This window comes from Ranitomeya variabilis, chromosome 4, assembly GCF_051348905.1.
Source record: "Ranitomeya variabilis isolate aRanVar5 chromosome 4, aRanVar5.hap1, whole genome shotgun sequence".
Classification (NCBI taxonomy): domain Eukaryota; kingdom Metazoa; phylum Chordata; class Amphibia; order Anura; family Dendrobatidae; genus Ranitomeya; species Ranitomeya variabilis.
The window spans coordinates 700,154,393-700,180,676 of NC_135235.1; the positions used below are offsets into that span (position 1 = coordinate 700,154,393).

Below are 26,284 nucleotides of genomic sequence, written 5' to 3' on the forward strand. Positions count from 1 at the left end.
TAGTCCTGTCGCCATTGGTAATTTGCAACCTAAATTTATTTTGTCTGTGACTTTAATTTGCTCTTTGTCTTCTTACCCTGTTATGGCGTTTGTGGATTCAGGTGCTGCCCTGAGTCTTATGGATCTGTCATTTGCCAAGCGCTGTGGTTTTGTTCTTGAACCGTTAGTAAATCCTATTCCTCTTAGAGGTATTGATGCTACACCATTGGCGGAAAATAAACCGCAGTTTTGGACGCAGGTGACCATGTGCATGACTCCTGAACATCGGGAGGTGATTCGTTTTCTTGTTCTGCATAAAATGCATGATTTGGTCGTTTTGGGTCTGCCATGGTTACAGACCCACAATCCAGTCTTGGATTGGAAGGCAATGTCTGTGTCAAGTTGGGGCTGTCAGGGAATTCATGCTGATTCCCCGCCGGTGTCTATTGCTTCCTCTACTCCTTCGGAAGTTCCTGAGTATTTGTCTGATTATCAGGATGTATTCAGTGAGTCCAGATCCAGTGCTCTGCCTCCTCATAGGGACTGTGACTGCGCCATAGATTTGATTCCAGGTAGTAAATTTCCTAAGGGAAGATTATTTAATCTGTCAGTACCTGAGCATGCCGCAATGCGTTCATATATCAAGGAGTCTCTGGAGAGGGGGAATATACGTCCATCCTCTTCCCCTCTTGGTGCGGGATTCTTTTTTATGGCCAAGAAGGACGGATCTTTGAGACCTTGTATTGACTATCGGCTACTGAATAAAATCACTGTAAAATTTCAGTATCCTTTGCCTCTCTTGTCGGACTTGTTTGCCCGGATTAAGGGTGCCAAGTGGTTCACCAAGATAGATCTTCGTGGTGCGTACAACCTTGTGCGCATTAAGCAAGGTGATGAATGGAAGACTGCATTTAATACGCCCGAAGGTCATTTTGAGTACTTGGTGATGCCTTTTGGGCTTTCTAATGCTCCCTCAGTATTTCAGTCCTTTATGCATGATATTTTCCGGAAGTATCTGGATAAATTTATGATTGTTTATCTGGACGATATTCTGGTTTTCTCTGAAGATTGGGACTCACATGTGGAGCAGGACAGGATGGTGTTTCAGGTTTTGCGTGAGAATGCCTTGTTTGTTAAAGGCTCAAAGTGTCTCTTTGGAGTACAGAAAGTTCCCTTTTTGGGGTTTATTTTTTCCCCTTCTGCTGTGGAGATGGACCCAGTCAAGGTCCGGGCTATTCATGAGTGGACTCAACCCACGTCAGTTAAGAGTCTTCAGAAGTTCTTGGGTATTGCTAACTTCTACCGTCGTTTTATCGCTAATTTTTCTAGCGTTGTTAAACCTTTGATGGATATGACCAAGAAAGGTTCTGATGTTGCTAACTGGGCTCCTGCAGCCGTGGAGGCGTTCCAGGAGTTGAAGCGCCGGTTTACTTCGGCGCCTGTTTTGTGCCAGCCTGATGTCTCACTTCCCTTTCAGGTCGAGGTGGATGCTTCTGAGATTGGGGCAGGGGCCGTTTTGTCACAGAGAGGCCCTGGTTGCTCGGTAATGAGACCATGTGCTTTCTTCTCTAGGAAGTTTTCGCCTGCTGAGCGAAATTATGATGTTGGCAATCGGGAATTACTGGCCATGAAGTGGGCATTTGAGGAGTGGCGTCATTGGCTCGAGGATGCTAAGCATCGTGTGGTGGTCTTGACTGATCACAAAAATGTGATGTATCTCGAGTCTGCTAAACGCTTGAATCCTAGACAGGCCCGCTGGTCATTGTTTTTCTCCCGTTTTGACTTTGTGGTCTCGTATTTACCAGGTTCAAAGAATGTGAAAGCTGATGCTCTTTCAAGGAGCTTTGTGCCTGACTCTCCTGGAGTCACAGAACCTGTTGGTATTCTTAAAGAAGGAGTTATTTTGTCAGCCATTTCTCCTGATTTGCGACGTGTGTTGCAGAGATTTCAAGCTGGTAGACCTGACTCTTGTCCACCTGACAGACTGTTTGTCCCTGATAAGTGGACCAGCAGAGTCATTTCCGAGGTTCATTCCTCGGTGTTGGCAGGTCATCCGGGAATTTTTGGCACCAGAGATCTGGTGGCTAGGTCATTTTGGTGGCCTTCCTTGTCACGGGATGTACGGTCATTTGTGCAGTCCTGTGGGACTTGTGCTCGAGCTAAGCCTTGCTGTTCCCGTGCCAGCGGGTTGCTCTTGCCCTTGCCTGTCCCGAAGAGGCCTTGGACACATATTTCCATGGATTTCATTTCTGATCTCCCGGTGTCTCGGGGTATGTCTGTCATCTGGGTGGTATGTGATCGCTTTTCAAAAATGGTCCATTTGGTGCCTTTGCCTAAGCTGCCTTCCTCTTCCGATCTGGTTCCTGTGTTCCTTCAGAATGTGGTTCGTTTACACGGCATTCCTGAGAATATTGTGTCTGACAGAGGATCCCAGTTTGTTTCCAGGTTCTGGCGATCCTTTTGTGCTAGGATGGGCATTGATTTATCGTTCTCGTCTGCCTTTCATCCTCAGACTAATGGACAAACTGAGCGAACTAATCAGACTCTGGAGGCTTACTTGAGGTGTTTTGTTTCGGCAGATCAGGATGATTGGGTGACCTTCTTGCCGTTGGCTGAGTTTGCCCTAAATAATCGGGCTAGTTCCGCTACTTTGGTTTCGCCATTTTTCTGCAACTCTGGTTTCCATCCTCGTTTTTCCTCGGGACATGTGGAGCCTTCTGACTGTCCTGGAGTAGATTCTGTGGTGGATAGGTTGCAGCAGATCTGGAATCATGTGGTGGACAACTTAAAATTGTCACAGGAGAAGGCTCAGCGTTTTGCCAACCGCCGCCGCGGTGTGGGTCCCCGACTTCGTGTTGGGGATTTGGTGTGGCTGTCTTCTCGATTTGTTCCTATGAAGGTCTCCTCTCCTAAATTTAAGCCTCGCTTCATCGGTCCTTACAAGATATTGGAAATCCTTAATCCAGTGTCCTTTCGCTTGGATCTTCCGGTTTCGTTTGCCATTCACAACGTGTTCCATAGGTCTTTGTTACGACGCTACGTTGTGCCTGTGGTTCCTTCTGCTGAGCCTCCTGCTCCGGTGTTGGTTGAGGGCGAGTTGGAGTACGTGAGAAGATCTCGAGTACGGAGAAGATCTTGGATTCTCGTCTCTCCAGGCGGAGGCTTCAGTATTTGGTCAAGTGGAAGGGTTATGGTCAGGAGGATAATTCCTGGGTGGTTGCCTCTGATGTGCATGCGGCCGATTTAGTTCGTGCCTTTCACGCTGCTCATCCTGATCGCCCTGGTGGTCTTGGTGAGGGTTCGGTGACCCCTCCTTAAGGGGGGGGGTACTGTTGTGAATTAGACTTTTTTGGCTCCCTCTTGTGGTTACTAGTGATATGACTCTGGGATTTCCTTCCCTCAGTTTGCACCCAGCTGGGTCGTTACTTCAGGGGTGTTGCTATATAAACCTCCTGGAGCCTTAGTTCAGTGCCTGGCATCGGTGTTATCAGACACATTCTGTTTGCTCCTGTTTGCTGGTCCTGGTTCGTGCTAAATTAAGCTAAGTCTTGCTTCTTTGTTTTTTGGGTTATTTGTTTGCTATCATTTTTGTCCAGCTTGTACTAAATGTGATTCCTGACCTTGCTGGAAGCTCTAGGGGGCTGGTGTTCTCCCCCCGGACCGTTAGACGGTTCGGGGGTTCTTGAATTTCCAGTGTGGATATTTTTGATAGGATTTTTTGCTGACCATATAAGTTATCTTTCTATATTCTGCTATTAGTTAGTGGGCCTCTCTTTGCTAAATACCTAGCTCATTCTTATGTTCGTCTTTTCCTCTTACCTCACCGTTATTATTTGTGGGGGGCTTCTATCCAACTTTTGGGGTATTTCCTCTGGAGGCAAGAAAGGTCTTTCTTTTTCCTTCTAGGGGTAGTTAGCTCTCCGGCTGGCGCGAGACGTCTAGGATCAACGTAGGAACGTTCCCCGGCTGCTGGTAGTTGTGGTGCTAGGATTAGTTATATGGTCAGCCCAGTTACCACTGCCCTATGAGCTGGTTTTCTATATTTACAGACTTAGCATTATTCCTGAGACCCTCTGCCATTGGGGTCATAACACATACCTCACATATTTTTCTATGTGTTTTTTGCACTTTTTTTCACGGTGCAGTTGGGCCCATTTGGTCTTGTAATCTGTGATGTCTGTTCATATGGGATGTATTTGGATAGCGCTGGACAGCACGCCTGATCTAATAGAAGGGTGTCACTAATAGGCTGTTAACCTGGATGCTGTACATTTCCATTGTGTGAACATCGCCAAATACAAGTCTTTTTTGTGCAGTAATTTACCAAGCAGCCACCCCCTTCATTGGGATTGGTAAGTTGTGAGTGGTTGCTTCATTGGTATTTCTGTACCTGTGTTGCCACCATCTTAACTTCATGGGTCCAATGCATTTGTTTGAAGGCCTGAGCAGGTAAGCATCCCTGCCTTTTTGCAAGTATTTTTTAAATTTTTGGAGGATCTCTAAATTCCCTTTTTGAGCTATATTTATGAAGTGTGGCAGCAACGTATAAAAGTGATCAAGGAAGTTGATGGGTGAGCCTGGGGACCGATTTATGACTGCTACTCTGAGTTTTGGAAGACCCTGAAGGTGTGAACCTCAAAAGAAGAATGGTGTCCAATTGGACTGCATTTATTTAGTTAAAAACAGGATTGTTGTTGGCAGCGAGGGTAGTTGTTGTGGAGTTACAAGTCATCGTACAGGGGAATATACACATATTCCATGTGTTCTAATCTGGAGGTGGATAAGCCGTAAGCTCACTATTACTTTCAGAGAACTAATTACTGTGAACAGCTTGCAGCCTCCTGGGATGATCGTTGCCCAATCGCATCATTCAAGGGAGATAAAGGTGTTTAAACAAGGTTATAATAAACCAATTTAGTTGTGTATACACCAGGGCTGTGGAGTCAGTAAATCAAACATCCGACTCCAACTCCGACTTCTCAAATTCCACGACTACCACTACCTCATACATGACTCATGTTTAAGTGATAAATTTACTGTAGTAAAATGGTAACATAAGGCTTTTAATCATTGAATGAAAGAGAAAAACACACTGGCGCCTCACCTAAGGGTATGTGCACACGTTCAGGATTTCTTGCAGAAATTTCCTGAAGAAAACCGGAAATTTTCTGCAAGAAATCCGCATTTTTTTTTTGCGTTTTTTTTCCGTTTTTTTCGCGTTTTTTTAGCATTCTGCGAGCGTAATTAGCTTGCAGAATGCTAAAGTTTTCCAAGCGATCTGTAGCATCGCTTGGAAAACTGACTGACAAGTTGGTCACACTTGTCAAACATACTGTTTGACAAGTGTGACCAACTTTTTACTATAGATGCAGCTTATGCAGCATCTATAGTAAAAGATAGAATGTTTAAAAAAAATAAAAAAAATAAAAAAATGCTTATACTCACCCAGACATCTCATCAGCGGCATCCGTTCGTCTTCCTATAGCTGGTGTGTGCGCGCAGGACCTTCCGTGACGTCACGGTCACGTGAGCGGTCACATGACCGCTCACGACCAATCACAGGACAGTGACGTCATCGGCGAGGTCCTTCGCCGCACATCAGCTACAGGAACCGAACGGCAGCGTGCAGTGGAGGCGGGACCACTGCGCGGGACATCGAGGGTGAGTATATCGCTATTTTTTATTTTATTTCTTATTTTTTGACCACTTATATGGTGCCCAGTGCGTGGAGGAGAGTCTCCTCTCCTCCACCCTGGGTACCAACCGCACATAATCTGCTTACTTCCCGCATGGTGTGCACAGCCCCGTGCGGGAAGTAAGCAGATCAATGGACCCCTAGGTGTGCGGAATCCCTGCAATTCCGCATTTTTAATGAACATGTTGCTTTTTTTTCCGCTATGCGATTTTTTCGCGGAAAAAATCGCAACATTTGCACAAAAAATGCGGAATACCTTGTAAATAATAGGAGGCATAGGTTAGCGTTTTTTTCGCGTTTTTATCATGTTTTTATAGCGAAAAAACGCGAAAAAAACGCTAAAAATCCTGAACGTGTGCACATGGCCTAAGTGCGGGCAAGTGCCTGAGTCAGGAGAGGATAAGGGACATACAATACCCCTAGCGGCTGGAATCAAAAACAGGATCTGTGCCTATCCTGTATACAAATCTGGATAATGCTATACACAAAAACGTGAAACCGCGCTTGGGGGTTGGGTACTAGATGGTCGCCCTAACACCCTTAACCAAAAGGAAGTTCATAAAAAGACTTTAGAGATGCTTTGTCCTTCTTAAAATGGATGCCTGCACATGTCACAGTGAACTATTTTGCTATCAACAATCGATATGTTTGTGACAACAGAAAAATTGTTACTAAGACGCTGGCAGTAAAAGATACTAAAGCTTATCATAGCAACCAGTTTCTCCAGACCTTAGTGGAAAATGTTCTGCAAGATTATGAACTCAAAAAAGAACAGGTTCTTCCTATTGTAACTGATAATGCTTCAAACATAAGTAGAAATAAAATGATGAATGAGAATAATGAAGGTGAACAGCAGCTAGAAGAGCATTTCATATTCAGTATGTTCGAGATGGAAAGCCACAGTCCTTTTCCCATAATGGAGGAACAAACAGATATTACTACAGAAGAACAGCTTTCTGTATCTCGTTAGTAACATAAAAAAATATATTTTTAGTGTGGATGAGGCCTGTATAATCTAGAGGATTGTCAATGGCGTTGGAACACCTTCTTTCCTACAGTTCCTGCTGGAAAGTTTGCTTGAGAAATATGGCTGACGTGTCGTTAGATGAACTGACCAGGAAAAGGGGCATGACGGTGGCAGGAATGTACGACAGGATAAACAGGATCAATAACATGGTGGCTATGGGTGGTATGAGATCCAGGATCCATCCTACAAAGAATATTTGTTTACCCATCACCAATTACCAGAGAGCATTTGATGCTCGTCAGAAGATATGTGTAACAGATGTGCGTCTCAAGCTAGGCAAAAAGATGCCCGTGAGAAATTAGTTGCCAAATATGAAGATAGACTCAAAACTAATTTCAAACTCAGATCTCTGCTGCTGTATCTCGTTTGCAAAATAAAAAAAAAAAATAATGTGCAACATCTCTGCACACAGAAGATTTTCAACGCCACTAAATGAAAAGGTTGAATAAAGCTAGCTGTATCAAGTTTAGCAACAGAAAAAATATATATATATATTTTAATGTGCGTGAGGTCTGCAGACAGCTTCATATCACCGCCACAAAATGACAATGTGGAATACAGCGGGTTGTATCACATTTAGCAATAGAAAAAAAATAATATTATAAATTAATAATATGCACACTGTGGAACTTCACCGCCACCACATAAGGTGAGATATGGCATGGTGAATCACACTAGCAACAGCCCAAAAATAATATTTCTTCATACACAACAGCTCAAATCAAAGAACAATATCACCACAGCACTAAATGACCAGGTGAGATATAGCATGCTGTTTCACATTTAGCTAGTGAAAAAAATAAGATTTAGAATCAAACTTGTGTAGGGAGCACAATAGAAGCAGTGCACAACACACAACCTGCTGTGAAAATATATATATTTTCGATTTCACAGCCGTACAGGACACTACCGAGCTATACTAGGAGTAAGAAACAACCACCTAGCTAACTGGCTAAAAATTAGCTGCTAACACTGCCAGCGTCAGGAGCAGCCTCTCTTCTCTGCTACAGTGTCAAAATGCCACTAAAACAGGATGTCTGCTTTTTAAATGGAGAGGGACATATGACTTCAGCAGCTAATGACACAAGTCGTTGTGTCAGGACATTGTGGATGTTTTCTGTGCCCTGATTGGCTAGCTGCAATGTGCACACAAAGTTAGGGGAAAAAAGTCATAGTTACGCACCGATAATGGTGTTTCTCAGAGTCCATGACAGCACCACGGAGAGAGGGGATCTGCCCTTCAGGAACAGGAAACTTACAGATAAAAGAGCAGTTCCTCTCCCTCGCATCAGTTGGTTTACAGAGCATCGGAGGACCTCCAGGTTAATGACAACAGGAAAATTATATGCACATCATATTTGTTTAGCAAAATATACACAACTCAAAAAATAAGAGGTGCTAACCACACACGTGACGGGAGGGAATAAGCGGGTGCTGTCATGGTCTCTCAGAAACACCGTTATCGGTGAGTAACTATGACTTTCTCAGTCCCCCATGACAGCACCATGGTGAGATTTGCAGAGACTATAAGCTTAGGGAGGGACCACGGCCTGAAGAACCCTTCTCCTGAAGGTCGTCAGAAACAGAGGCTAGATTTAATCTATAGTATTTGAAGAAGGTTAATTGTGATGACAAGGTGGCAGCTTTACAGATTTGTTCTATTGATACCTCTGACCTCTCAGCCCATGAGGTTGCTATGGCCCTTGTGGAATGAGCTTTTAAGCCATCCGGGATGGTATTCCCCGTGGATGAATATGCCAAGGCTATCGCATCCCTTATCCACCTCGCCAAGGTACCCTTTGATGCTTTGAATCCCTTCCTGGGTCCCTGGAAGCAGACAAACAGAGAGCCTTCCTTCCTATACCCCTGGGTAGATTCTAGGTATTGAACCAGACATCTTTTAACATCTAAGGTATGGAATTTTTTTTCTCTTTCTCATTTTTTGGATTTGGGCAAAAAGATGGAAGGGATACCTTTTGACATCTGTGAAAATCAGATGCTACCTTGGGTAAATAGGCCGGGTTGGGTTTAAGGATGACCCTATTATCTAAGATCTTTTTTAAAGGGGGAGGGGTTGCAGATAGGGCTTCAATGTTGCTTACTCTTCATGCAGGTGTTATAGCTACCAGGAGAATGGTTTTTAAGGATAAGATCTTAAGTGGAATTGTCTCTATGGGCTCAAATTGAGAACCTGTTAGGGCGGACAGGACTAGATTGAGATCCCATGAAGGTAGCTTTTGTGAGACTAGAGGTTTAGATCTTGCTGCAGCTTTAATGGACCTTGTTATCCATGGGTTGCCTGCAATGTCCTGATTGTATAGTGCACCTAAGGCCGCCACCTGTACCTTTAAAGTACTGACTGCTAAGCCTTGTTCCAGACCTTTTTGTAGGAATTCAAGTATTTTACTAATTGAAGCCCCATCCTGCACTTTTATTTTGGAGATAGAAGGAACTTTATCCAGGTTTTACCATAAGCTTTAGGCCTGCATCACACTAGAGAGTTTTACGGACGTATGGGAGGCGCAAAAACTACACATTGCACACGGAGCAATGTTTCTCTATGGGGCAGCTCCTATCTGCAGTATATTTCTCAGCTGTATTCTACGGGCGTAGAAAATCGCAGCATGCTGCGTTTGTCAGCGTATTGCGCAAAAAGTCCGCCAATTAAGGTCTATGGGGGCGAGAAAAATATGGGTTACACACAGACCATCAGTGTGACTTGCGATATGAGGTTATGCCAGCAGGGGGCGCAGCACCAACAAGTCTACAAAGCTATGTTCCCCTGCATTCCATTCATTCACCAGTTTTTACAGGCAGGGGCAACAGCTGCATTAGCAGGCACTTTATTAATATTGGATTAATAATGGATAGGTGTCTTATTGACATTTCTCGATTATTAACCTGGCTTAATGTCACCCTACTATAGCAAGGTGACATTAACCCTTTATTACCCCATATCCCACCGCTACAGGGGAGTGGGAGGAGAGGCTAAGTGCCAGAACAGGGGTATCTTACAGATGTACCTTTTCTGGGGTGGCTGGGGGCAGATGTTTTTAGCCGGGGGGGGGGGGGGCAATATCCATGGTCCCTCTCTAGGCTATTAATATCTGCCCTCAGTCACTGGCTTCCCCACTCTGGCGGAGAAAATTGCGCGGGAGCCCACGCCAATTTTTTCTGTGATTTAACCCTTCATTTTAACAGCTAGAGCCACAAAATTTTGCACGCATACACTTCTAACGTTAGTATTGAGGAATATGTAAAATGTCTCATATCCTGTCGGGTTTGGGAAGGAGATAGCAAAAGCCAGCAATTGAATTACCGGCTTTTCTGCTATCTATGCTATCTAGCGCTGTATTAAATATAGATATATATCTCAATGATATAGAGATATATATACACATACACACACACACATATATATACATATACACACACTGTATATATGTTTTCACAAATATTTGAGCCCATGGATCCATTGTATGTCCATTTTGTAAGCCGGCGAGAAAATCTCGCCGTACGGATGCCATACGGATAACACAGATAATTTTTGGAGAAATAAAAATCACATCCTCGCATTGATCCATATTCAATGTTCAGGAGCTTTTCTGCGTATTACAGCCGCAAAAAAACGGACCGTATTTCCCTACGCCAAGTGTGATGCTGGCCTTAGTAGTAACTGGTTTTCTACTTTTTAACCCCTTTCTGTCATTGGATGTACTATTCCGTCCATGTGGGGTGGGCCCTACTTCCCAAGGATGGAATAGTACGTCCAGCGCGATCGGCCGTGCTCACGGGGGGAGCGCGGCCGAGTATCAGCTGCCTATCGCAGCTAACATCCGGCGCTATGTGCCAGGAGCGGTCACGGACCGCCCCCGGCACATTAACCCCCAGCACACCGCAATCAAACATGATCGCGGTGTGACGGCGGTATAGGGAAGCATCGCGCAGGGAGGGGGCTCCCTGCGGGCTTCCCTGAGACCCCCGCAGCAACGCGATGTGATCACGTTGCTCCGAGGGTCTCCTACCTCCTTCCTCGCTGCAGGTCCCGGATCCAAGATGGCCGCGGCATCCGGGTTCTGCAGGGAGGGAGGTGGCTTACCAAGTGCCTGCTCAGAGCAGGCGCTGGTAAGCCTGCAGTGCTCCAAGTCAGATCGGTGATCTGACAGAGTGCTGTGCAAACTGTCAGATCAGCGATCTGTGATGTCCCCCCCTGGGACTAAGTAAAAAAGTTTAGAAAAAAAAAAATTCCTAAATAAAGTAAAAAAAAAAAAATTAATCCCATAAATACATTTCTTTATCTAAATAATAATAAAAAAACAATAAAAGTACACATATTTAGTATCGCCGCATCCGTAAAGACCCCACCTATAAAACTGTCCCACTAGTTAACCCCTTCAGTGAACACCGTAAGAGAAAAAAAAAAAACGAGGCAAAAAACAACGCTTTATTATCATACCGCCGAACAAAAAGTGGAAGAAAACGCGATCAGAAAGACAGATATAAATAACCATGGTACCGCTGAAAGCGTCATTTTGTCCCGCAAAAAACGAGCCACCATACAGCATCATCAGCAAAAAAATAAAAAAAGTCATCAGAATAAAGCGATGCAAAAATATTTATTTTTTGTATAAAATAGTTTTTATCGTATAAAAGCGCCAAAACATAAATTTTTTTTTATAAAATGAGGTATCGCTGTAATCGTACTGACCCGAAGAATAAAACTGCTTTATCAATTTTACCAAACGCGGAACGGTATAAACGCCTCCCCCAAAAGAAATTCATGAATAGCTGGTTTTTGGTCATTCTGCCTCACAAAAATCAGAATAAAAAGCGATCAAAAATGTCACGTGCCCGAAAATGTTACCAATAAAAACGTCAACTTGTCCCGCAAAAAACAAGACCTCACATGACTCTGTGGACTCAAATATGGAAAAATTATAGCTCTCAAAATGTGTTAATGCAAAAAATATTTTTTGCAATAAAAAGCATCTTTCAGTGTGTGACGGCTGCCAATCATAAAAATCCGCTAAAAAACCCGCTATAAAAGTAAATCAAACCCCCCTTCATCACCCACTTAGTTAGGGAAAAATTAAAGAAACGTATTTATTTCCATTTTCCCATTAGGGCTAGTGTTAGGGCTAGGGTTAGGGTTAGGGTTGGGGCTAGGGTTAGGGTTGGGGTTAAGGCTACAGTTAGGGTTGGGGCTAAAGTTATGGTTAGAGTTTGGATTACATTTACGGTTGGGAATAGGGTTGGGATTAGGGTTAGGGGGTGTGTCTGGGTTAGAGGTGTGGTTAGGGTTACCGTTGGGATTAGGGTTAGAGGTGTGTTTGCATTAAGGTTTCAGTTATAATTGGGGGGTTTCCACTGTTTAGGCACATCAGGGGCTCTCCAAATGCAACATGGCGTCCCATCTCAATTCCTGTCAATTTTGCATTGAAAAGTCAAACAGCGCTCCTTCCCTTCCGAGCTCTGCCATGCGCCCAAACAGTGGTTTACCCCCACATATGGGGTATCGGCGTGCTCAGGACAAATTGCACAACAACGTTTGGTGTCCAATTTCTCCTGTTACCCTTGGGAAAATACAAAACTGAAGGCTAAAAAATAATTTTTGCGGAAAAAAAAAAGGATTTTTTTTATTTTCACGGCTCTGCGTTATAAACTGTAGTGAAACACTTGGGGGCTCAAAGTTCTCACAACACATCTATATAAGTTCCTTGGGGGGTCTAGTTTCCAATATGGGGTCACTTGTGGGGGGTTTCTACTGTTTAGGTACATTAGGGGCTCTGCAAACGCAATGTGATGCCTGCAGACCATTCCATCTAAGTCTGCATTCCAAATGGCGCTCCTTCCCTTCCGAGCTCTCCCATGCGCCCAAACGGTGGTTCCTCCCCACATATAGGGTATCAGCGTACTCAGGACAAATTGGAGAACAACTTTTGGGGTCCAATTTCTCCTGTTGCCCTTGGAAAAATACAAAACTGGGGGCTAAAAATATTTTTTGTGGGAAAAATGCTTGTTTTATTTTTACGGCTCTGCATTATAAACTTCTGTGAAGCCCTTGGTGGGTCAAAGTGCTCACCACATATCTAGATAAGTTCCTTAGGGGGTCTACTTTCCAAAATGGTGTCACTTGTGGGGGGTTTTAATGTTTAGGCACATCAGTGGCTCTCCAAACGCAACATGGCGTCCCATCTCAATTCCTGTCAATTTTGCATTGAAAAGTCAAACGGCGCTCCTTCCCTTCCGAGCTCTGCCATGCGCCCAAACAGTGGTTTACCCCCACATGTGGGGTATCGGCGTACTCAGGACAAATTGCACAACAACGTTTGGGGTCCATTTTCTCCTGTTACCCTTGGTAAAATAAAACAAATTGGAGCAGAAGTATATTTTTTGTTAAAAAAAGTTAAATGTTCATTTTTATTTAAACATTCCAAAAATTCCTGTGAAACACCTGAAGGGTTAATAAGCTTCTTGAATGTGGTTTTGAGCACCTTGAGGGGTGCAGTTTTTAGAATGGTGTCACATTTGGGTATTTTCTATCATATAGACCCCTCAAAATGACTTCAAATGAGATGTGGTCCCTAAAAAAAATGGTGTTGTAAAAATGAGAAATTGCTGGTCAACTTTTAACCCTTATAACTCCCTAACAAAAAAAATTTTGGTTCCAAAATTGTGCTGATGTAAAGTAGACATGTGTAAAATGTTACTTAAGTATTTTGTGTCACATATCTCTGTGATTTAATTGCATAAAAATTCAAAGTTGGAAAATGGCGAAATTTTCAAAATTTTTGCCAAATTTCCGTTTTTTTCACAAATAAACGCAGGTAATATCAAAGAAATTTTACCACTATCATGAAGTACAATATGTCACGAGAAAACAAGGGTTTTCCAAGGTTATAACCTTATAAAGGGACAGTGGTCAGAATTGTAAAAATTGGCCCTGTCCATAACGTGCAAACCACCCTTGGGGGTAAAGGGGTTAATAATGTAGACACTAAATTCTCCAAAAAACCTCTTTCTCTCCACAGCCCCCGTTCAAATTCCATGCTGTTAAATGGAGATTTGCTGTGTGAGGATGGAATACCTGTCCCTGGTATAGAAGGTCCGGTAGGATCCATGGGTCGGAGATCGATAGTATCCTTAGCTAGGAAAACCAGGTTCTTTTTGGCCAAAACGAGGCTATAAGTATCATTTTCGCTTTGCCGCCTTTGACTTTCCGTATAACTGCCGGAATCAGGATAATCGGGGGAAAAGCATATGTTAGGTTGTGAGTCCATGGAATTAGGAAAGCATCTAGTGCCTGAGGATTCCCCTTGGGTGTTTAGGGAGCAGAATACCCTTACTTTTCTGTTTTTGAAATTGGCGAATAAATCTATAGCCAGGAGTTCCCCACATTTTAGTAATTTGGTCGAAGACAGACTGATTTAGAGTCCACTAGCCCTGTTTCAGCTGAGTACGGCTCAGATAGTCTGTTTTCTGGTTCTGTGACCCTAGAATATGTAGTGCAGAGAGGGATAGTAAGTTTTTCTCTGCAAAGCTGAGGATCCTGGAGGAAGAATCCATCAGAGTTCGAGACCTGGTTCCCCCCTGATGGTTTTTTTATATGCCACTGTTAAGTTGTCCAAAAGTATACGGACATAATGTCCGCGTATGTAAGGCAGAAAAAAAATAAAAGAGCTTGACCCACAGCCCAAAGCTCTTTCTGGTTTGAGGAAGCTGCTAGGTTCCTGACTTCCCCAATCCCCCTGAGCAACTTTGTTCCCAATGTGAGCTCCCCACTCTGTGGGACTTGCATTGGTTGTTATTATGTGGGATATTTTTGTCACCCAGGGGATCCCTCTGGATAGGTTGTTGTGTTTTTCCCACCAGAGTAGGGAATGAGTAGAGGAGGAATTTAGAGTTATGTGGCCATCTAGAGTCTAGATGATCTTTTAGTATAAATTGCTTTTCTAGTAAATCCCATTGAAGCTCTCGTGTGCAATTGTGCTCAGTGTACTGCTGGTAGGCATGATGAGAGTGAGCCCAATAGCGACATTGCTTTTGTTAATGTCACGGAGGGATTGTGTAGAGTTCTTGCTACCATACGCATAATGTTCTCTTTTTTTGTGGACTGAAAGCCGGCACTCCTGGATGTGAGAGGCCAATGATAGTCCCATAAATTCTTGGATCTTGAGGGCTCTAACCTTGACTTTTTTATGTTTATAAGCCAGCCCAATTTTGTCAAGGTACTTATTACTCTGTCCCTCTGCAGCTTTGGGCTGAGTCGCTTGCTATAAGAAAATCGTCTAAGTAAGGGATTATTAATATGTTTTGCTCTCTTAGATGAGCCATCATTTCTGCCACCATCTTTGTGAACACCTGGGGAGCTATCGATATGCCAAAGGGGAGGGATTTGTACTGTAATTCTTGTATTTGTCCATTTATGGAGACTGCTAATCTAAGAAATCTCAGGGATTGTATGTGGATAGGAACGTGGTATTATGCATCGCTGAGATCTAACACGATCATGAAGCAGTTCGGAAATAGGATTTTTATGGTGGATCTTATTGTTTCCATCTTGAATTTTTGTTTATTGACATATTTGTTTCAATTCCGTAGATTTATTATTGTTCGATAGGTGCCATCTGGTTTTGACACTAGAAATAATGGGGAGTAGAATCCCCTCCCTGCTTCTTGGGGGGAAATTTCCTGTATTACTGATTTCTGTAGCAGGGTTAGGATTTCTTTTTCTTTCTGTCCTGTCACTGAGGATCTTGGTTTGGTTACCACGTAATCTTTTTTGAAGGGGGGGGGGGGGGGGAGAGAGAAAAAATCTATTCTCAGCCCGGACTTTATTAGATTTAGAATCCATGAGTTGTTTGATATTTTTTCACAGGCTGGAAGGAACGAAGTTAGTCACCCCACCCTGGGGAGAATGTAATTTAGAGGGGTTTTTTTTATCACGGGAAGTTACTTACTAATGAAAAAATATTTGTTTAGGAGGGAAAACCAAAAATAGCTTACAAATAGAGAAATAACCCCCATAAAATGGAATACTTTATTAAATATTGTACTAAAAAATCCCTATCTAATAATTCGGTATAATGGGGCAGGTAACCCCAACATATATAAACACACGCCCTATACTGAAAATATACCAACAATAAGCATCATAACATGTCCTACTTAGGTGATATAACACAAGTGGTATAAAATATACCTAGAGAGTGTAAAGATATATGTGCACTACCCCTAATAATAATACAGACCTGTAATGTATCCCTACCTAGATGCGGGGGTTGGCACCCTAAGAAAATACGAGAACGGCGCCCCCGCTCGTACGTTGACTATCCCTGGTCTCCTAGGGATTCCCTATAAGGGATAGAATATGAAACAGAAGGCCAGTTGGCTGTATATAACTTGTCAGAATATGTGATATCATTAACACAGCATGTCAGGCCCACATCCCACAATGTGCTGTAAGATAGGGATAGAGGTAGAAGCTAAATCTCACCAGTTACAGGACAATAAATAGAAAAATGCAAAATATATACAGCATACTAAGGGACCGATACCATGAAATATATTAATGCCATAAAAAGAAATAACTAAGGCAAGCCCCCACCACATAAACCTGGAAATGGGCAGATTAATGCACTCAGTTCAATGGGGAATGCAGCAAGTGATAAAAATACATATAAATGATAATTATTATATACTCATCCGCTGCAAAAATCAACCCCAGCCAAACGTCCATCCAGCAGTGGTGGCTCCTACGATAGATTAGGACACACCAAATTCACAGAAGACCTCTCGACGCGTTTCCCCCAGACCATGGGTTCATCAGGAGAGTTAGAACATCAACATGGCAGTAAATGATATATATAGATGCATAAAAAGGCAGCCCTATCTTTTTATGCATCTATATATATCATTTACTGCCATGTTGATGTTCTAACTCTCCTGATGAACCCATGGTCTGGGGGAAACGCGTCGAGAGGTCTTCTGTGAATTTGGTGTGTCCTAATCTATCGTAGGAGCCACCACTGCTGGATGGACGTTTGGCTGGGGTTGATTTTTGCAGCGGATGAGTATATAATAATTATCATTTATATGTATTTTTATCACTTGCTGCATTCCCCATTGAACTGAGTGCATTAATCTGCCCATTTCCAGGTTTATGTGGTGGGGGCTTGCCTTAGTTATTTCTTTTTATGGCATTAATATATTTCATGGTATCGGTCCCTTAGTATGCTGTATATATTTTGCATTTTTCTATTTATTGTCCTGTAACTGGTGAGATTTAGCTTCTACCTCTATCCCTATCTTACAGCACATTGTGGGATGTGGGCCTGACATGCTGTGTTAATGATATCACATATTCTGACAAGTTATATACAGCCAACTGGCCTTCTGTTTCATATTCTATCCCTTATAGGGAATCCCTAGGAGACCAGGGATAGTCAACGTACGAGCGGGGGCGCCGTTCTCGTATTTTCTTAGGGTGCCAACCCCCGCATCTAGGTAGGGATACATTACAGGTCTGTATTATTATTAGGGGTAGTGCACATATATCTTTACACTCTCTAGGTATATTTTATACCACTTGTGTTATATCACCTAAGTAGGACATGTTATGATGCTTATTGTTGGTATATTTTCAGTATAGGGCGTGTGTTTATATATGTTGGGGTTACCTGCCCCATTATACCGAATTATTAGATAGGGATTTTTTAGTACAATATTTAATAAAGTATTCCATTTTATGGGGGTTATTTCTCTATTTGTAAGCTATCACGGGAAGTTACCAAAAAGGAATCCCCTGTCTTTCCTTCATCCCATCTACTTTGCTCTCTGGGGGCTCTTCTGCGGAAGAATTTTTTGTTCCGAAAGAACTGTTTGAATGGCATTGGTCCCAGGTTCGGGAACCCCTTTTCTTATCTCCCTCTTTCTAGAGTATATTATCCAGGGTTTCACCAAACAAGAATTTTCCCTTGCAGGTAATGGAACATAATTTAAGTTTTGTTTGAAGGTCACCTGGCCAGCATTTAAGCCATTGGGTTCTCCTCGCTGCATTAGAGAGGGCTGCTGACTTAGATGATAAGTCAACAGAATCCGCTGATGAGTCCACTAGAAAAGCTGTCGCACCCCCTTAATACAGGAATAGATTCTAGTATTTTGTTTCTGGGTGTGCCGTCTTTAATCTGTTTCTCCAACTGGTCTACCCATACCATTAGGGATGTGGAGGTACACGTCGCTGCTACAGCTGGTCTCAAATTACCCCCTGCTCATTCCCAAGCCCCTTTAAGAAAGGTGTCAGCCTTTTTATCTAAGGGGTCTTTAAGTGTACCCATATCCTCAAAGGGGAGGGCAAATTTTTTTGAGGCTTTGGCTACGTCAACATCCAGTTTAGGAGCTTTGTCCCAGGATGTGGACACTTCTTCGAAAGGATATTTCCTTTTAAGAGAAGGTACTGAGGAATTTCTTCTGTCTGGTTTTTCCCATTCCTTTTTCATTAGGGTTTGGGCATTCAGGTTTAAGGGAAAGGCTCTCCGTTTTTTCTGTCCCAAACATTATATCCTGTGCAGTTCTATCAGGACGAGGTCCTCTACTCCCATAGTAGATCTCACAGCTTTCACTAGAGTTTCTACTTCATCTAAGGGAAAGCAGTGGTGATCCGATTCTTCATCTGAGGAAGATGAAGAGAAATTGGTTCTATCAGGGTCAGCGTCTTCCAAGGTAGAAGGGTCAGATTGAGAGTATACTGCCTCCTTTTTGCTTATTTTTCCCACCTAAGAAATGCAAAGGCACTTCTGATCTGATTACAGACTTCAGTTCAGAGGCTAAATCCGGGATTTCCTCACATAATAATTGTTGAATGCAGGCATTACAAAGTTTTTGCTCCAGGATACCGGCAAAGCTTTGTTATAGGTAGGACATCACCTATTTTTCATTTTTCCCCCCTATCTCTTCTTTCCCTAGTAAGGGAAGAGAATGAACCCCATTATAATAGTGATCTTTCACGATGATCATTCACCATTCATGTGGACGCAGGTACCGGTTCTGGAGGGGGGATAGGAGGAAGATTCAAAGATGGTGGGTTGCTCACTGCAGCAGATCTGCTGCGCTGTGTAGAGTGGCTGCTGGACCCACTTCTCCTGTCTTTGTATTTAGTAATCTCCAGCTGCTGCGTGTGGTGGCGCTGGTGCTGTGGCCTAGGCTGCTGTTCCAGTTCTTGCTGGATGTCGCTGTCCTCTATGGCTCATAGGGGACTGAGTGCAGCAAGAGTGTGTGCGTTTCCGGCTGCCTCTTCCTGCGCCGCGTCAGTGAGGAACGTTCTTATTGTGCGTGCGCGTGCCTCAGGGACCCGGAAGCTCCGTTCTACTACCGGAGCGGCAGCCATCTTTGTGCACCTTCCGGAATGAGTGCTGATAGACAAGAGCTCCCCAGAGTCCAGAAAGCCCCTTATCTCCCTTTTGGAGCGGTGGCAGTGCTCCCCCCACTCACCCTGAAGAACCCATTGGTTCCAGCCGTGGCGGCCTCGGAAACTGGGGCCAGCCGCGACAGGATCGTCCTCGTTGCGAGATTTCGACTGACCGGCCCCGTTCCATATCTTCAGATGGCATCTTCATCCAGGTACCGCACTGAAGGTTCCCCGTCAGGAACAAGAAACCAACTGATTTGAGGGAGAGGTACCGCCCTTTTATCTATAGGTTTACTCTCCCTGAAGGGCGGATCCCCTCTCTCCATGGTGCCGTCATGGGGACTGAGAAAAATACTTTTTACAAGCACGCCACGCCTCTGAGCTCTGCAAACCCCCTCCCCTCAAACACGTGCCCCACGCTCATGATACACCACCATTATGGTTGCAAAAGAGTTGAAAATACTTTGGTGGAAATCTACAAATTTCCCCGCATTTTTCAACAAAATGTTTCTGATTTTTCCCTATCTTATAAAATTTTGCTCGCGTTTCCGATCACGAATCTGAATGTGTGAATTGATGCTTGGCGATCGTTTTCTGAAAAAAATTGCTTATCATTATTACTCACCTGGGTAGTCATATGTAGGAATCTCCTCTTTACACCGCTCATCACCCCTCACATATGTCTCTGTAGTATTAATATGGGTCAGATCTTCACCCTGAAACATATATTGTACAAGTCACAGACAGGTGAAGAAGTCACATCTATGATGAGCTCTGAACCTGCCATCTCCACCGTTATCATTAAACAAGTGTAAAAGATATAATACTCGTGGATAAAACAAGACTGAACACAAGACCATCACAGCCGTCTACACATCATAGGGGAGATCTCATGACACCTTCTCTCCATCTACCTGATGATCCTGAGGAACATTGGGATCTTCTTGTTTACAGTCCTGTGGAAGAAAACGGGGACATCTCTCTGGTGTTGTCCTCTTACTGGATAGATCTGGAGGAAACACATACAGGGACTAAATCATTCTTTGCATACAGATAATTATAGGCAGTGTGTATTTAGTCCTGTGTATTACCTGGTGATGTGAGGGGCTTGGGAACTTCCATCATGATGTCCTTGTACAGATTTTTGTGTTCTTCTAAATACTCCCACTCTTCCATGGAGAAATAGATGGTGACATCTTGACACCTTATAGGAACCTGACACATACAATAAGACCATCATACCCCAGATCTGATCCCTTCATAGCGTTACTGTATAATGTCCCAGCATTCCCAGCAGTGTCACCTCTCCAGTCAGCAGCTCAATCATCTTGTATGTGAGTTCTAGGATCTTCTGGTCATTGATGTCCTCATGTATCAGGGAGTGAGGTGGAAGCCTCATGATTGGGCTCAGGGGTCTTCCCCATCCCTCAGACACAGGGTCCTGACAGCGATCACTAGAGGTCTTCTTTACTACTGTGTAATCCTGGTTATGGAGAGACATATTAATAAATCTCACTACAGACATTTCTAGAGTCCTCACCTCTCCAGTTCTGTCCATCTGTTATTTCCATAGATAAGAATGATGTAATGTGACGTCATCAGAATCTCTCACCTCTCCAGTAAGCCGGAAGAGGATCTCTAGGGTGAGGTGTAATATCCTCTCTGCCATCTTGTCTCTGTCCATATCCATCTTTGATGGGTAAATCAGAAAAATGATTTTATATGGAAGATCTTCACTGAGAGGATCCGATATTGTAGAGACCTGAATGAGAAGATGAGCCGATGTAACATCATAAAAATCCTGTGTAATAATACAATTACTGGAGATAATAAGGGAAGTAAGATAATAAGATTTATTTATTAGTGTAAAATAAAAGACATGCTGATTCAAGGAATGAGGGAACATCTGAACAAAAGGGTGAACATAATCAAAATGATGTAGGCAGGCTGACCTGAGTTTGGAAGTGTTTCACTACAACTCAATTTAGGATTATAGGTAACATCTGAAAATCATAATAGGCAAAATGGACGTAATATGAAAACATTGTTAAACAAAAGTTTAACTTTAAATCGCCTGGTGAGTGGTGGTCAAATAGTAATGTCAGTTTGTCACCTTTAGGCCGGTGTCAGACTAGCGTATGGCATCTGATGCGATGTGCTAATGACCCCTCTGTTCCTGCTCTGCTGCAAGTGGGAGCCAAAAGTCATGCTACTGTGGTCCGAGCCTCTCGCACAGAGACAATGGGAGCACAGCTGAGGAGGAGGCGGAGAAATTGATTTTTCCATCTCCTCCATTGCCGGGGTCAGCATATAACGCACATCACTCGGATGATATCTGAGGGATGTGCGTTGTCTCACTCGTACCCATAGACTTATATGGGTGCGAGTGAACCGAGACTTGGACGAGTGTCTGTGACAATTGCAGCATGCTGCGATTTCACTCGCACGTTGAAGACGGTCGAGAAAAAAAAAAAAAAAAAACGCCGATGGGAGCTCCCGCATAGATGAATACTGGTCCGAGTGCTATGTTTTATCACATAGCACTCGTCCGTATTCATCGCTAGTGTGACCCCGGCTTTAACTACCTCCCGAACCACTTTATTCATACATGTTGGGAACAACTCATGAGTCTAAGCATTTACTACAAATTAAATTAGGAGATACCAAAGGATGTCACCTGGAAAGATAAATTGTAAGACAGCGTGACTTGAAGCAGGAATTATGCCAACTTTCAGGCTATGTGTTCCCTGCCACGGGAAAAAGGCATGCAGAATTGGCATGCATTTTCCTGCTAAACACTAGCGTTTTACAAGTGTAATTAGCTTGCAGAATGCTAGCGTTTTCCAAGCAATCTGTAGCATCGCTTGGAAAACTGATTGACAGGTTGGTCACACTTGTCAAACAGTGGTTGACAAGTGTGAGCAACTTTGTACTTTTGATGCTGCCTATGCAGCATCAATAGTAAAAAGATAGAATGTTAAAAATAATTAAAAAAAATAAAAAATCATGATATTCTCACCTTCCGGCATCCCTCGCAGCCTTCAAGCTTCTCTCAATGCCTCGCGTTCCCAGTAATGGCCTAGCGGCAATGACCCCAGATGACGTAGCACCGCACGTCATCACAGGTCATTGCCGCAAAGCATCCTTGGGAACGCGAGCATCGCGAGGCGCGGGAAGACTGCCGGGGACGCCGGAAGGTCATAATATCATGATTTTTTATTTTATTTTTTTTTTTAACAATTATATGGTTCCAAGGGCCTGAAGGAGAGTCTCCTCTCCTCCACCCTGGGTACCAACCGCACATGATCCGCTTACTTCCTGCATGGTAGGCATAGCCACATGCGGAAAGTAAAGGGATCAATGTATTCCTATGTGTGCGGAATCCCCGCACAAAGAATGAACATGCTGCATTTTTTTCCAGAATGTGATTCTGCCGCGGAAAAAAAAATGCAGCATGTTCACAAAAAATGCGGAATGCATTCTAATAATAGGATGCTTAATGTGTGCGTTTTTTTCACAGTTTTAGCGAGAAAAAAAAAAAACACGAAAATTCCTGAACGTGTGCACATAGCCTTAAAGTCCAGGATCAAATACTGTATACACTGCGTGCAGAATTATTAGGCAAATTGTTTTTTGGATCACATGATCCTTTTTATACATGTTGTCCTACTCCAAGCTGTTCAGGCTTGAGAGCCAACTACAAATAAGGAAATCAGGTGATGTGCATCTCTGTAATGAGGAGGGGTGTTGTCTAATGACATCAAAACCCTATATAAGGTGTGCTTAATTATTAGGCAACTTCCTTTCCTTTGGCAAAATGGGTCAGAAGAGAGATTTTATGGGCTCTGAAAAGTCCAAAATTGGGAGAGGTCTTGCAGAGGGATGCAGCAGTCTTGAAATTGCCAAACTTTTGAAGAGTGATCACCGAACAATCAAGTGTTTCATGGCAAATAGCCAACAAGGTCACAAGAAGCGTGTTGGGCAAAAAAGGCGCAAAATGACTGGCCATGAATTGAGGAAAATCAAGCGTGAATGTTGTGAATTTGGTTTCTGGGCTCCCCCGGTGGTTTCTGGTGGTACTGAACTTGTGTGCTTCATCTCCTCTGTTCACCTGTTTCCATCAGGATGTGGGAGTTTCTATTTAGCCTTGCTCCTCAGTCATTTCTATGCCGGCCAACAATGTTACCAGAAGCCTTTCTGTTGCATGTTCCTGCTCCTAGACTACTATCAGCTAAGTTGGACTTGTAGTCCTAAGATTGTTTTGCATTTTTGTTCCAGTTCTCTGTTTTTGAATATTTCTGAGGCTGGAAGCTCTTGTGAGCTGAAATTGCCACTCTGGTGTCATGAGTTGATATTAGAGTCTTAAAGTAATTTCAGGATGGTGTATTAAAAGGGTTTTCAGCTGACTGTGAAGTTCCCTTTTCTGTCTTCCTACTATCTAGTAAGCGGACCTCAATTTGCTAAACCTATCTTCATACTTCGTATGTCATTTTCCTCTAAAATCACCGACAATATATGTGGGGGCTACTGTCTGCCTTTTGGGGAAAATTTCTCTAGAGGTAAGCCAGGTCTGTATTTTCCTCTGCTAGGGTCAGTCAGTCCTCCGGCTGGCGCTGGGCGTCTAGGGATAAAACGTAGGCACGCTACCCGGCCACTGTTAGTTGTGCGGTAGGTTTAGCTCACAGTCAGCTCGAGTTCCCATCTTCCAAGAGCTAGTCCTTTTGTATGCTTTACTACGGTCTCTTGCCATTGAGAACCATGACACGTGAAGCTGCCAAGATGCCATTTGCCACCAGTTGTGCCATATTTCAGAGCTGCAAAGTTACTGGAGTAACAAAAAGCACAAGGTGAGCGATACTAAGGGACATGGCCAAGGTAAGGAAGGCTGAAAAACGACCACCTTTGAACAAGAAACATAAGATAAAATGTCAAGACTGGGCTAAGAAATATCTTAAGACTGACTTTTCAAAGGTTTTATGGACTGATGAAATGAGAGTGACTCTTGATGGGCCAGAGGCTGGATCAGTAAAGGGCAGAGAGCTCCATTCCGACTCAGACGCCAGCAAGGTGGAGGTGGGGGACTGGCATGGGCTGGTATCAAAGATGAACTTGTGGGACCTTTTCAGGTTGGGGATGGAGTGAAGCTCAACTCCCAGACCTACTGCCAGTTTCTGGAAGACAACTTCTTCAAGTAGTGGTACAGGAATAAGTCGGTATCGTTCAATAAAAAAATGATTTTCATGCAGGACAATGCTCCATCAGATGCCTCCAACTACTTCACAGAGTGGCTGACTAGTAAAGGTCTCAAAGAAGAAAAAATAATGATATGGCCCCCCTTGTTCACCTGATCTGAACCCAGGGCTGCCACTAGGAATTTCAGGGCCCCATGCTGTCAAAATTTCGGGGCCCCCTTGAAACTCCACCCAGGCTCCACCCCCCAGTTCCGCCTCCACCCTAGCTCTGCCTCCACCCTTCAAACCTTCCACAGTCCCTCTGCCCTCTCTTGGAAAAACTCCACTTCTGCACCACGTCCTCACCAATCACACATACACCATATCACATATATAGCCATCAGCTTTTGTTTTGACCAAAAGATTTTTTAAGCCTGCCACCACGACAAGGTAGACTCTTGATCTAACTAGAGGAATCTGACTAGAGGAACCGCTGGTGAATATCGGTCTGCACCTGGACTGCAGTGCATGGACCGGCCGCGGGTCTCCTGACCTGAACTCGGCAGCCTCACAGCATGTATGAGGATGCTGGTCAGGAGATCGGCGCCCAGTCCATGCACTGCTGTGTGAGCGCAGACCGATTTCCCCATTTCAAAAATTACTCTGCCATAATAATAAAGATGCTTCCCAGTCATATATACTCACTTGCATCAACAATTGCATCAATAAAACTGAAATGGTGGACAAACAAATACATGGACTTGTTATTTACTCACACAGCCGATGTTGCCACCGCGCCCACTACCCAGTCAAGAAGAATCTAATGGTCGCCTCAGCCTGCCCACCGCTGCTGCCTCAGCCTGCCCACCAAATAAATGGAAACAGTGTATATTATTGTATATATAATCACCAATTATGCAAAACTAAAAAATATCTTTATTGGTATTTATTAAAAATCTATAAATTCTAGAACATAAATACACCTCAAAACTTAACTCAAAGTGATCATATAAAAAATAAAAAGTAGTCAACAGTAAAGGAGTGATCACCCCATTTATTTACTACCCTGGGTAATACAATTAATCCCCACAGTTTTAAGCGTTCCCTAAAAACGCATTTGTTCAGACTGGCCTACCGCCTCAATGCATTATTATTATCTATATATAAGAGGCATCGTGATTACTCGCTAATCCCGCCCCCTGCAAGTATCTCCGCCCCCCCACCACATCACCACACACAATCCCGCCCAGCACCACATTACCACACAAATCACCACACACAATCCCGCCCCCCACCACATGGTAACACAAGCCCCACCAAAATCCCCAATAAAACACACGTGACACAAGAATCTTTTTGGAATAAAATGGCCGTGGCGTTTATTTTGAGTTACATATAAAATTGCATTTTAATCCAAGAATAAAAGAATAAACCATTTGAATACTCATAAACTGACTTAAATCAAATCACATTACCAAATCCACCCGAAAATAACGGGCGATTTTCCCACAAATAAACGCCACGACAGGCTTAAATAAAATATAACCATAACTTAAGGGAGGGAGGGAGGGGTCTTCAATCTTCATCAGATGACTGGTAACAAGCCGTCAAAACAGCTGATTTTTATAGAGGAATTTCTTCCCGCACTTTTCACCTCAACCAATCAAATTAAACAAAAAGTGCGGGAAAACAACCAGATAAAACCAGAAAGAACCTGCTCATGCGTTAGCACAGCTTACTAAAAGTATTAACCCTTCGCAAACTTAACTTCTTGATGCATAAATACCACATACAGCTAAACCCTCACAGGAGGGAAGGGGGCTGTGTTATCATGCGACCCCCCTTGTACTCGACAAAGGGAGGGCGTCCATTATCACACACAATCCCGACCCCCACAACATTACTACACAATCCTGCCCCCCCACCACATTACCACACAATCCCACCCCCACCACATTACTACAGATAATCCCACCCCCCACCTCATTACCACACAATCCCGCCCC

General features: G+C 43.5%; 1 protein-coding gene across 3 annotated transcripts in view; it reads right to left on the reverse strand.

Moving 5' to 3' along the window:
- LOC143766451 (oocyte zinc finger protein XlCOF8.4-like) overlaps positions 1-26,284 on the reverse strand; it is a 74,982-nt gene that overhangs the window by 28,049 nt on the left and 20,649 nt on the right. For 2 of the 3 annotated variants that reach the window (XM_077254161.1, XM_077254158.1), the window contains exons 2-6: positions 20,720-20,869; positions 20,411-20,590; positions 20,199-20,322; positions 20,022-20,116; positions 19,733-19,823 (exon numbers count right to left, since the gene is read on the reverse strand). In XM_077254161.1, coding sequence (XP_077110276.1) covers positions 19,733-19,823; positions 20,022-20,116; positions 20,199-20,322; positions 20,411-20,590; positions 20,720-20,797 — 568 coding nt within the window. In that variant the 5' untranslated portion in view covers positions 20,798-20,869. Of the gene's footprint in view, positions 1-19,732; positions 19,824-20,021; positions 20,117-20,198; positions 20,323-20,410; positions 20,591-20,719; positions 20,870-25,054; positions 25,139-26,284 lie in introns of all 3 variants that reach the window. The other variant, XM_077254160.1, reaches the window with a different exon arrangement.